This window comes from Anopheles coustani, chromosome 3, assembly GCF_943734705.1.
Source record: "Anopheles coustani chromosome 3, idAnoCousDA_361_x.2, whole genome shotgun sequence".
NCBI classification, from domain to species: Eukaryota; Metazoa; Arthropoda; class Insecta; order Diptera; family Culicidae; genus Anopheles; species Anopheles coustani.
The window spans coordinates 97,379,657-97,392,087 of NC_071288.1; the positions used below are offsets into that span (position 1 = coordinate 97,379,657).

General features: G+C 45.4%; 1 protein-coding gene across 3 annotated transcripts in view; it reads right to left on the reverse strand.

The window, feature by feature from the left end:
- LOC131260520 (protein pangolin, isoforms A/H/I/S-like) overlaps positions 1-10,084 on the reverse strand; it is a 51,910-nt gene extending 41,826 nt beyond the window's left edge. For 2 of the 3 annotated variants that reach the window (XM_058262265.1, XM_058262266.1), the window contains exon 1: positions 8,331-10,084. In XM_058262265.1, coding sequence (XP_058118248.1) covers positions 8,331-9,865 — 1,535 coding nt within the window. In that variant the 5' untranslated portion in view covers positions 9,866-10,084. Of the gene's footprint in view, positions 1-5,785; positions 6,587-6,718; positions 7,110-8,330 lie in introns of those variants that run through there. The other variant, XR_009178161.1, reaches the window with a different exon arrangement.
- Between the last annotated feature and the right edge of the window lie 2,347 nt (positions 10,085-12,431).

Below are 12,431 nucleotides of genomic sequence, written 5' to 3' on the forward strand. Positions count from 1 at the left end.
AAACTCAATGGTGAGGAACGCACAGTCATTGCTTCTATTCACTCCGGTTTTGTGATAATCGACAAAGAGAGAAATATGTATGTATGTCAAGTGACTTACGGTGGCTTCCGTGAGATGCACATGCATGCATAAATCCTGCTCCAACCCAGCGTACAAGTTGATGTACGTTCTTTGCCGTCTGATGATGCGTTGAACTTCCAACTAAAAGGATGAGTGGAGGGGATGTGGAGTAACAAGAGCCAGCGGCAAGACGTGATGTGATTTGAAGCCTCTTGAAAAACCCCACACTTTCTCTCGAGCGTCATGGATATTTTTCCGTGTTCGTGCTTCTGTGAGCTGCCTTAAACCCTTATGGCGAGGGCAGTTGTGAGATGGAGGAAACTCGAAGAGCTTTTTGTAGACTGCCCCCTTTTCGGGTTAGTGGAGAAGCATAGACGCCTGCATACTTTTAAACGGGTTTTGTAGCCGGGTTACAAAACTTGAAAGAGAGACAAAGAGATGCTCTACATTTTTCTTAGCCGACTCAGTTGTCGTTTGGTATTTGAATTGGAAATGCTTAGAGCGGGATATGGGAAAAAGAAAAACCTCTGTAACGGAAAGCACGCCTATACATCACGTCAACGTAAAGGTCGTGGAGAAGAATATGCTTGAGAAAAGAATGCTTGTTTGTTACGGCCAAGCTTTCCCTTCGACTCTTGAGATTTTACTGACCAACGAATGCATGCAATGATGCGTCTAATTCTCGAAAAAATCTGTCATGATTTCAAGGATTTTCCTTCACTGTAAGAACACATTTATTCTAAGCGCGTAAGAATTCCGCATTGCACATACTCTGTTGTCTTACATTTTGGAACAAGGTAGGAGAAAAAACGTGCATCTTTGCAAGTGAGCATCATTGTTATTGAAATATTTGACATTTTATTTCACCAACCCTCCGATGCCAACAGCTTTTTCAGAAAACTAGAATATACCAAAATGATACACAAGTAAGTTGCTGCCATCGGTACAATGCTGTAGTTTTTCTTTTCAATTCTTGCAATGCATTTTCTAATGCCTAACAAGCACCATCGCGTTTTACACGAAGCATTGCAGCAAAACGGCCACAGGAAAGTGGAAATGGAAGGTGGCCACCGGAGGGTTCAAAAATTTCCCCCGGGAGTAAGGTTGATGCCAAGCGAAAGTTGTCCGAATCTATGATCCCGCTCGAATGTTTGCATTCTCTCCGCATGATAGAGGGTTGCGCAGCTTCCATGTCTCATTTGCATGTCCACCGTCAAGCGTTCTTTGCCGTTTTTCCATCATGCATCGATTTTCCATGATGTTCCGTGTTCTTATCCTGATCCGGTGATGGATTTCTGTGCTGAAAAACCAACATAGTTGGCGGCTTGAGATCAGAATAGAATAGAGAAAAGTTTTAAAGGCAATGGCAAAAAGTTAAGTATGGTTTCTTTTCCCTTTTTTGTACATATTTTGTTCATGTTTATGACCATTTTCGGTACACATTCAACAGTTTGTGCGTATATGATAAAAGATAATACAGAACATTGATAAACACTTTCGCCTCCTGTTTGTCCAGCAACATACAAGCAGCAGATACACACGCATGCACAAGTATAACCCCGAGGAAAAAGAATACTAATGGAAATCATCAAATTTCCACCTCGCACCGCTAAGCGACCGCAGCCGTTGATGCCACGCGTCCGACGACATTCAGTTGAAAGGAAACCGAAACTGAAACCCATCGTCAGCACATCCTGTGAACACCGTGCACCACCTCCACCCACCCCATCTTGTGGGATGTTGGGCGGGTGGGTGGTAGGCCGGCGAACATCACAACAAAACATTAATCTTTTTGTTTTTGTTTTGTTTCGGTTATTTATACACCGGAGGGAGCGAGCGCACACAGCGAGCGCACATGGATATTTGTTTATTTAACTTCCTCTCCTGCCTCCCTGCCTGGCGTTCCGATCGTTCTATACCGGCCAACATACTTTGTCTGGCGAGGTCTGGTCAACACATCCGGATCGGTTTGCCCGCGTAGTCTTCCGTAGTCACCGTTGTTGCGCGTCTGATGTTATCGTACACACATTTTTTAGATGTTCTGATGTCCGACTTTGGAGCTCGGACACGCCGATACGGCGACAGGTAGCATTAGCATAGCATAAAAAAGCAGCAGTTGAGGCTGCGGAGTACATCGAAGGGTAGATTGAAGTGTATTTTGGGAACACAGCTTCCGAAAATGAATCATATTTGTGCACTGTGGTTGCTCGTACTAATTTTCATTTACCTATTGACAGTGAGAAGTCGCCAAGAATGAAAGGCTCTCTCTTTCGCTTTCGCATATGGAATTTGCCGTGTGTTCTTTCAAAGCAATTTTCCTTATGTGATAGCAATGAGGTATTTGGCCGATAAAGCTATGTTTGCAGGCAAAAAACAACAAACGAAAAAGATCGATAATGCGCATGCAAAGGGTGGTTTAGCTGGCTTCCGTTAGTTTATTCTACGTTGGCTCATTGATTGGATGCTGTAGATGCGAAGCGGCTCGTGTGGTTTCAGTGGTGTTGGCAGTTTGTAATCCAACATTCACAAACATCCTTCACCCAGCGCGTGCCCACACACATTGCGGACACTCTCTTTCCCACCCGCCGTAGATTATGAACAATTTCGCTGGTGCGCCCTAGAACGCAGACATATGCTCTGTTTTTCCTGGATTCGAAAGGGAAAACAATACCTTCCGCAGAAACTTCGCTCTTCGGAGCACTTTCCCTAAGCAGGGAATGCCATAATCTTTCGACTGGATGATTTTGTAAGTGTGTGTGTGTGTGTGTACGTGTGTTTTTTTTTTTTGCTACAGGATATGCCACATGCAGAAACTCTAGAACCCTTCCCCATCCAACCCCTGGTAAGGTTTTGCATGAAAACGAACATCCTTCACCGCTTGACGCACAGTCCGTTTTCCCCTTCCTCTACGCTAGTAGCTAGAACACCCTTCGTCTGCAGATCGTCATGGTATGGTTTCAAACTTTTCACAAAACTCTTCTCCCCGAGCTAACCAAAAGACACCCTCACCCCTGCCCGCAACGACTTTTCATTTCCAGGCCGTGAGGCATTGTGTGGGTTGCGCTGGGAAAACTCAAATTAATCGTATTATTTCAAGAATTGGAAAACTCTCAGCCTTTACAACTGCGTGTCGCTCAGGTTCGCTTTGTGTTGGTATGGAAGCAAAAGAGGCACTACATAGTACCGATTTGTGCTAGCCCCATACATGTGTGCGCGTGCCGTTTCGTCCGTCATGTTATTATTGTTGTTGTGTACTTTTAAGCATCTTAATCTTTACCTCCGTCGTTGAAGATGCGTGGAAATTCATTCGCGGCCATCTGAGCCATATCAGTAACGTTTGTGTTATTCCGACCAAAGGGGTAAGTGTATTCTTTCTCGAGCGCGTATGTAAGCAAACCAGCACAAGATGCACACAAGGAGCGAGTGAGAAACTTACAGACTTGTCCCGTATCGCATAAGCTGGTTTGAGATGAGATGTGAGAGGCGCAGCATTTCATTGTTTATAATTCTATTTACATCTTTTTTAGAAAGCGCCCCTTTCTACTTCACAAACACACACACACACACACACACACACACACACACACACACACACAAAAGATCGCTTCCTCTCTCTCTCACACACACACGTTCACGCTCCCTCATCCGAGCAGGATGTTTCTATTCCGGGGTGACTGTTGTTGTTGGGAGTTTCTGCTATTGTTTGCTTAACCGTTGTAAATATGTCCGCGCCTTTACGGTGGATTCTACACCGAAGGGGAAAGCTGGCAGGACATATTTTTCCCGGTGTGCTCTCTTTAAGTTGAAAATCATTTAGAGATTAAACTCATCGACCCAAGGTCGAGATCTGGGTGAGCCTGGATGCGCGTTCTGTTTGCATTCGTTCGTAAATCGATGGTTGGAATGTGCCGGGGGGATGATGATAATACCACCCCCTCTGCATACGCACTCCCTATTGCACAATGGAGAAGTCATCAGACAACGGGAGTCGCCAATGCATCCACCGAAAGGCTTTTCAGACCTCTTCAGATTCTGCTCATTTGAAAGAGAGCCAACATAACAATTGCAACACAATGAAGTACAAATCATTGTGCGTATTCAAATCTTCATTCCCGATGTAGGGAATGTATCAAGGTGTAATGCTACAATCATTTGTTATTTCGTCCGCTATGCTAGTGCCTCTTGCCGGTTTGCCTTTGCTAAAGTTGGTAACTAGGTATGCATATGAATCATTTTTGTTCCTCTCGAGTGTTTAAGATTCGATGAAAACATGTTGAAAGCAGCAAACTTTGCATGAAAAAAGCACTCTACCAACGCAATTGTAATTTTTAGAGATGCAATAATTTTCCAACGACAATCTTAGTAACAAATTCATTATAGTTTATTAAACTGAATCATAAAATTGGATATTTGAAAAATCAATTCGAAGACTTCTATTAAAGATTTTGTGCTAAATTACATTGTGTAATCCAGTAGTGGAAATGGCATCTTTTTCATTCCTAATATTGCAAAATAACATACCTAACTTGAGTCGTACACAATTCAAACATACAATGGATGTGAAGAACCGTTAGCATCGTTAGAGCTATCCCGCCACCTATTGTGCCTCCCTCTACCTTGTCCAAGTTGTGCGAAGATTCTAATTTAGGAGATTAAAATTATTCATTCGAATCACATGAAGCATTTTCATTCGGTCGGCCACTATCCTTGCAATTCAAGCGGGGTCCTCGTTGCCACACTCCGAACAACTCAACCCATGTTAACAAGCTGCACGCTTACCTTCCGTCCCAATGTTACTGGGGATGACGAGTACGTCTCCGGGCGCCGTTGCCGACTCGTTGACGATGGCGAAGGTGGTATCGAGAAGGGCGCAATTTTGCTTCCCTTCGCGATCGTTCCGGTCCAGCGCATCTGGCCCTTGTGCTCAACAGCGAGTCAGAATTCGTCGGAGACGTTGTCGGTTGCCTGCGCCACAGCGTGCCGGCGACAAAAGCAGCCGAGCGCGAACCCGATTATTAGCGCGTCCACTAATGATGGCACTGACTTCGTCGCCTGACTGAAACAGGGGCACCACGTCGACAGCCACCACAGCTACCCATCCGGGTATCTGCTGCTTGTGCAACGCAAACACAGGGAAAAGGACACACAAATTAGGCGCATAAAATGGCGCACGGCCTCTTCGTCAGCCAGCTAGCTAGCTGGAACCAACGCCATCATACCAATTTGTTGTCGATAAAAGGAGAGCAAACTGAACACCCTCTCCCGGTTTTAGATGGGGAAAATATTGAAAAAGAATGAACTTTGGGTTTGGCGCAATGGAATAAGTTAGGCTCGGCATCGCGGAAGTTTTTAATTAGCCATGTTCCGGCATTGGCTTCTCCATTGTTCGGCACATCGGCAGAAGGGTTCCCCGCGGAGGTCTTTATCTTTAACAGAAGTAGTGACAAGTATGGCAATTATATTCCAAATATAACTGCAAAATAACGCTACTCTGATTGGGGTACTTTCTTACTTGCTCCAAAATGATATGTGATAACGGAACCCGGAAAACTGTTTTGCCCGCGTGTCTTCTCAGCGAAAAGGAGTGGTCTACAGTAGAAAATCCATGTGTTAGTGGCTTGAAAAGTGAAATTTTGATTGAGCAACGGAGTTTCAATAGAATGAATTTTCGACAAATGGCGCTGAAACAATCTAAACTGAACGAAAATAGATAAATAATATATACATTCTTTATGGATTCGGTTAAGATTTTTTTCTCTGTCGCTGGTACAAGAAAATACAGCGGCTCCCGAGCATTGTATAGATTTGTCTATGATAAACGACCCATGTACCTCTCAGCCTGGTGCGCTACAATCAACGTCAATCGGTACCTTACTGTAGTTAGCTGCAGTTTCTTACATTCTAAAAATACCTACTATGTATATTTATATGTATGTATATATAGCTCTGACACGCCGAGTTCACCGTGCGCGTCGCACAATCTCTCTTGATGTTTATACAGCATCGACATTCAGACAAAGATTGTAACCTTTTTCCGTATACAGAGTTCATAACTTGTAAAACACCACCGATTCGTAACATCCCACCTAAAGCTGCGTGCGCCTGTGGATGCCGTGCGTTTTGTGTGCATCCCGTACCAACAACCATAGGCGCTCCCTGTACTGTCGTAACTACTGACATCGATTTACGTCGGCCATTGCAGCATAAGGCTATCTCTCTGTCGTCACCGCACACGCTCGTTCAAACCAGCACTTCCCTTTTCTGCTCCGTATTAAGTACGAGTGGCGAAAAGTAAATTCGTAAGATGTTTGCGACAATTTCTTAGAACAGAAATCAGTGGGATACTTTTGGCACCCTTCGCTTAATAGGATGATTTTATGGACAACTCCCTCTGCATGACATTGGGCCTACGACACTGGGGTATGATAAATCTGATTGCACTAAAGATTGCTTTCTTACCATTATATTGTGAGTGGTTTTATTAAAATGTTATCTTTGGCCTACAGCGCCCTCCCTCTACCGCAACCTAATACAGAACAGACGATAAGAGGGCAGATAAGAAAATCGAAAGAAAATTAAAGATAGTAAGAAGCAAAACAGTGGGTATCTGCAGAAGGAAATAATGTTTTTGGTAATTTTGTCATTGACTTAGACTGACCTCGGTTTGCTTTGGTATGTTCTTGGGTCTGCTCGTTCTTCTCCTCTCCTCCGCCTTCTCTTATCGCGTGTATACAGTGACTTAGTGTCGTTTGAAGTCTTTTTAGGTAAAGTTTCACGTTGCGTGCGTGCGTTAGAGTGTGGCAAACTCGCGTAGTTCCCTGTGCAGTCCAGCTGCCCCGCTCGGTTAGTCCATATTCCGATGGTCCCTGGCCCAATGGTCCTCAGTTTCATTGAGCGACGTCTGCTTGTGGCGAAGGTGGCAGCTTCATGGGGCATCCCGTCCATCGTTTCATTACACCACCGTGCCATAGCTGCCAATGTACTCGTCCGACATGCGCGACCCGTCGTAGTTGTCGGACTCTTCGTTACGTATACATATTTTCTTGCGCCTGCAAAAAAGTGGATCGTTTGACGGTGGTTCGATATCGATTGCTTCGCGCAACTCGGTTCCGGTAGTGTGGAATGAAGAAGCTGCACTTAGCACTGATGGATGTACGGGAAGTAGTAGTGATGGTATTGACGATGGTGGTGGTGGTTGTGGTAGAGGCGGTAGAAGTGACGATCGGTAGATCGAAGGGCTATATTTACGGGGCAGCCACGAGGCGCAAGAGGAAGAAACACGGGGCACCGAATGATTCGCATGATACCAGAGAAGAACGAGCGGACGAGCCTTCCCCAAAAATAGTATCCGGTTGTCGGTGGCTTTTCGCTAGGATGAATTTTACTACGACCCCAACAATATCATGATGCATGCACAACAAAATAAGAATAGGATTCCATGACAACGAAATCTTTCCCACATGTTGGGTTTTATGATGTGTACCGATTTAGATGTACCTTTTGATCAAACTTAGGCCACTAGTTTAGTTATTTAAATTTGGGCTTAGCACGTAATGATATAACCATAATTTTCCTATGTTTTTATTTTTGAAACACAAAATAGATGTGGTACGATGGCACGATGCGTTGCAAAAATTATATGTACGTCCCGCATTCAACCTGGAAACAACTGGCGATCAATAGCTGTAGTTGGCACAGTTGAGAGAAACACAAAAAAAAGCGTTAACGCAAAAATACACCTCGCCGGCGCCGGAGACTGTTGCTTTCATGTTTGAGCCAGATGAGCTAAGAGCAACATCCAAGGAAACGCGACGACTGATGTGTTGTGCAGCCTTGGATGCTCAACATCGATTTCAACTTGGTTTGTGATACAACAACGATAAAAACGAAACCAAACAAAGTGAGGTAAAAAAAACGGAACAAGGCAGAAAACACATGTCATCTCGCATGCCCGTTGTGGTCGAATATAAATGTTTAGATTTAGAGCTGTAGCTGTTCCAGAGTTGGGGAAAATATTTCCTTCTTCAATGAAAAATGCACGTTCTTGTAACATCATTCCCCCAAAGCCCGAGCGAAAATTCGTAAAAAACTGTTTTTCAAGTGTAACTCAATCAATCCTTGCTGGGGAGCTGATGATGCCATTATTTCGCTGATGGTCACCAACAACCGGATCCGGGGAAAGGGAAGGCCATAGGAGCAAAAAACGGATGTTGGATGATCGGACAGGACATATGCAGTACATGATAGTTAAAGGAACAGTTTCAACTTACCTGCTTGGTGGTTCGGTGCTACCACCCAGTTGGTCCTTTTTCTTCGCTTTTCGCTTCTTTTTCGAACCGTAGCCATAGTTGTCTCGTGCCGTCCACCCCGGGTACATCTCCATGTGCAGCTGTCGCTCCTGGCGCGCTTTGTCGTAGTACACGCTTTGCTCATCCCGCGACAGTGAGTGCCACTTCCGCCCGAGAATCTGGTTGATCGCAGCCGATTCCTTCAGCGTGCACTCGGCAACTACCTTCGCGCGCATCTCCTTCATGTACAGCATGAACGCATTCAGCGGCTTTTTGATATGTGGTCTGTTCGGTTGTGGTGGATTCTGCTGATGACTGCCCTGCTGCTGCTGATCTCGACTTCGCTCGCTTGCACACTTCTTCTTGGAGCTTCCACTTGCCCCACCGCTGGTATTACTTCCTCCGCTGCTCGCTCCGTTGCCAATGCTGCCGCTGCCACCCCCGCCTCCACCACTACCAGTGCTGCCCACGCTCTGCGCTCGTCCGAAGCGATGGTTCGTCAGTTCTTGGGGCAGGTCCGCCACCGACTTGCTGCCAGGACTGAGCCCGTGTGCATGCTGGCGGACGCTGTAATTGTGAGACATGTCCTGGCCAACACTGACGGTGGAACCGGCTACCGCCCCGCACCCCGTTGCTTCCTGCTTTACCTGTTGCTGAAGGCTCTGGTTAAGCACTGAGGCGTGAGAGTGCACCGAGTTGAGCAGTGACTGAGAGGATTGGTAGCGCGAGTACAGGTCGCTGGCCAGCGTGGTATAAATCTGCAAAGACGAGGGGTACGAGTTACGGAAACTCGGAGCCGTCGAATACATTGAAGGCGTATGCCAAGAGGGAGGCACCGGCAGCATGTTGGAGGATAGGATTGATGGGTACGGGTACTGGGTGGTGGAGAACGAGTACAGCGACTGCCGAGCGGTCAACCCGATCGCCTTCGAGTCAAGCTGGTAGGGCAGAATTCCGCAATGGGCGGGTGGAGGATTTGAGAGGGGATCCTCGTTGCAGAAGAACTGCGACAGTCCGCCAAGACCCTTGCCCATCGATCCTGCAGCTTGCAGAGCGCTGGCCGTACCGCTGGAGTACTGATAAGGCGGTAGATAGCCTCCCATCGGCGCGAAGCCTCCCGGCGAGTGGTCAGGGGAATGATCGGACAGCTTGCCAGAGCTACTCCCGGCAGGCCCGCTCCCTGGACCTCCGCTGACGCTTCCACCACTCCCACCCACGGGCGACGACACTGAGCGCGAGGATGTACCTGGACCGACGTAGGGTGGGCTGAGGTCTTGCCGGGCGGCCGAGTTCTTCACCAGGTTTTCCGCGCTTTCGGTTAGATCGATCAGGTTGAACTTTTCCTCCAACAGATTCTCGGACGAGGCTTTCTCATCCTCCCGGTCGCCTTCATCTTTGAACACCTTCACCTCGTCCGTGCTCCCCAGGTCATCACCGGCGCTTGCCGCCGTCGCCGTCGTCGCCGCCGCCGTCGTCGTCGTCGAGCCGGAATGTGAGTTTTCGCTTGTATTGGGCATTTTGGGCACATTCAACCGTGCTCCTTCGATGTAAGTCACCTTCTTCTGTGTGTCTCCTCCTTCTTGCCTTTACACCTCCACCGCGGAAACCGTCCTGGTGGCCACTGCACATAAATATTGCACAAACCCCCTCCTCCGCCACCACTGTCGGACCTCGGTGTGGTCTTAGTGGGGCTCGGCTGGTTTTCAACTACCGCCTTTAATGCTATGAAAGACGGACTCTAACGACATTTACGACCCCTTTCGGATGCAAGCTGTGCTGATTTCACAAGCTTATAAATGGTTGTAACAACCATCTACAAGAAACACCGTTAAGGACATTGCACCGAGATAGAATGCCACACTTTTTCATCAAACTATGTATTGCCACCCCCGTTTGGCCGTCATATGCGAAACATGCAATTTCGAACTAATATACACTTGATCCACATTCTTAGGTTTTTCTATCATTTGCATGCAAATAATGGTGTAGCAACGAACTTTTCATCCTTCTTAAAACTACGGCCAAACCGATAGTAGTACTGAATGAACACTTCTCTTATTTAATAGATGGAAATACACTTTTTGTTATTTTTTCTCTGCCGGTTTGTCCACATTTATTTAATCACTACTTTTTCTTTGGCACTTTCTATTCACCAGGACGATTGACTAGATTTGTTACTGTGTCGAATTGCACTTTTTATCATTTGGCCGGCACTGAACGTTTACCGAATAAAATGTTTCACCAGCTCTATAGCATACATCTAGCTCTATGCCATGGTATTTGAGGATACTTTTCCTCAAATTTAATGCTTTCAACTTTAAAACGAAAGGTTTTGGTATAGCTTCTTTTATGGCACACAAACACGCACACAAACTCATACATACATTATATTAACTTTATTTCCACTCCAATGCTTTTCACGTTGGCCAAGATTTTCTTGCGAATCAATTTCGACGGAGGCGCCCTGCGAACTGTGTTGTAAAACTATTTAATGATGCGGCCACAACCCGAACACGATTTACCGCCGGAAATCGCAGCTTCTATATTTACCATCAATTTATGACAACGTGGAATTATGCCTTTTTCATTTTTTGGTAAGCCTTTTCTATTGCCAGCGTGGTGCGCTCGATTGATGCTATATTTTAACCAAGTTCAACATTCAGAGTTTTCACAATGTTGAATCGATGTTTCGATTGTCCCAGTTACATACCAGTCGAAACCTGCGGTGGAAAGCTGCGGATACCTGTGCCAGCAAGCATAAATTCATGAATACACGGGATACGTGGTACGTGAGCAAGGCGGTTCTAAAAATAAATACCAATTCGTTGTCTCCGGACTCCTGCGCGCAGACCGCTTCATCCTCTGCACAATTACCTACGAAATCCGTGTACGTCGGCTTCAACACTTTGCATCGTCATAGCGAGAGGGCGTATGCCACGCAAAGGGTGTTTGCCAAGCGGTAGCGGTAGCAAAAGTCGGCACAATCACTACAACTATGTACCACGGACTCAAGGATGTTTCATATTTTCCATGTGTCAAACGGTGCAGGGGATGCAGTTCACTTTCACGATATGGATACTCTAAAATCTGGCTTTTACTTTGTTTTCGCATAATTTGTTTGCACTGTGGGGCACTCATTTTCTATCCTCCTCGAGACCGAATTACATTCCTGCTGATGCTCAATTTTCCTCCGAACAAAACAAACAATATGTTTCCAATCACCTCAGTGAGTTGCTGTAGGTAACCGTGCGGAAGAAGACAAGGGTACTGGCGAGAATCGTGAAGCAACTAGTCTTCTAGCAAGCAAATGCAACTGCACAAACATGAAACGATTTTCACCATTACACATCGCGTAAAGATATCCTCAGGAAGGATAAGTGCTCTTTTGTGTGGTCGACAGTTGCTGTATTGACGCTTCGGCTATTGCTCAATTTCCGTCTTATCCTTTCAAAGATCGCACGCGCAGTGCTGTGACTGCCGACTGATTGCAGCTTGTGAAAACTTCAATTTTCAAGTAAACTCGGATATGTTGGAGCAATAGAACAAAACAAACCTCACCCAAAGTTACTAGAGCAAAGCAAAACTTGCTTCGAAAGGTTTGGAGAACATAGCTTTGTATCTGTCTATATCTTGTGTTTGAAAATTTAATATTGGGTATCTAAACTAAATTAACTAAAGTTTAATAATATGAAACACTTTTACAGAACTTAGCTACGAATAACATATCAGTAAGTGATTAGTGATAGACGAAATATTTAGAATCATATCGATCGAATGAAACCGATCGAATCGAGCTATCAATTTTGTAAAAAAATGGTACCCAACTAAACTATGATAAATTTAGCATTCTTTTCAAATGGAATCGAACTGATTAGTTTAGAGTGAGCATCGTCTAAATAATTTTCGTCTTGGTGTGAGCTAACCTTCTGAACCAATATTACACTGCTCCAGTTATCTTGATCTCACATTACGAAGATATTTCGAACAAGGTTGTTTCAACAAATCTACCATCAAACGAAAATTTGGATCATAATTCAAATTGGCTGAAACTAGCAGACAGTTTGTTTGAACAATTTTAGTTTT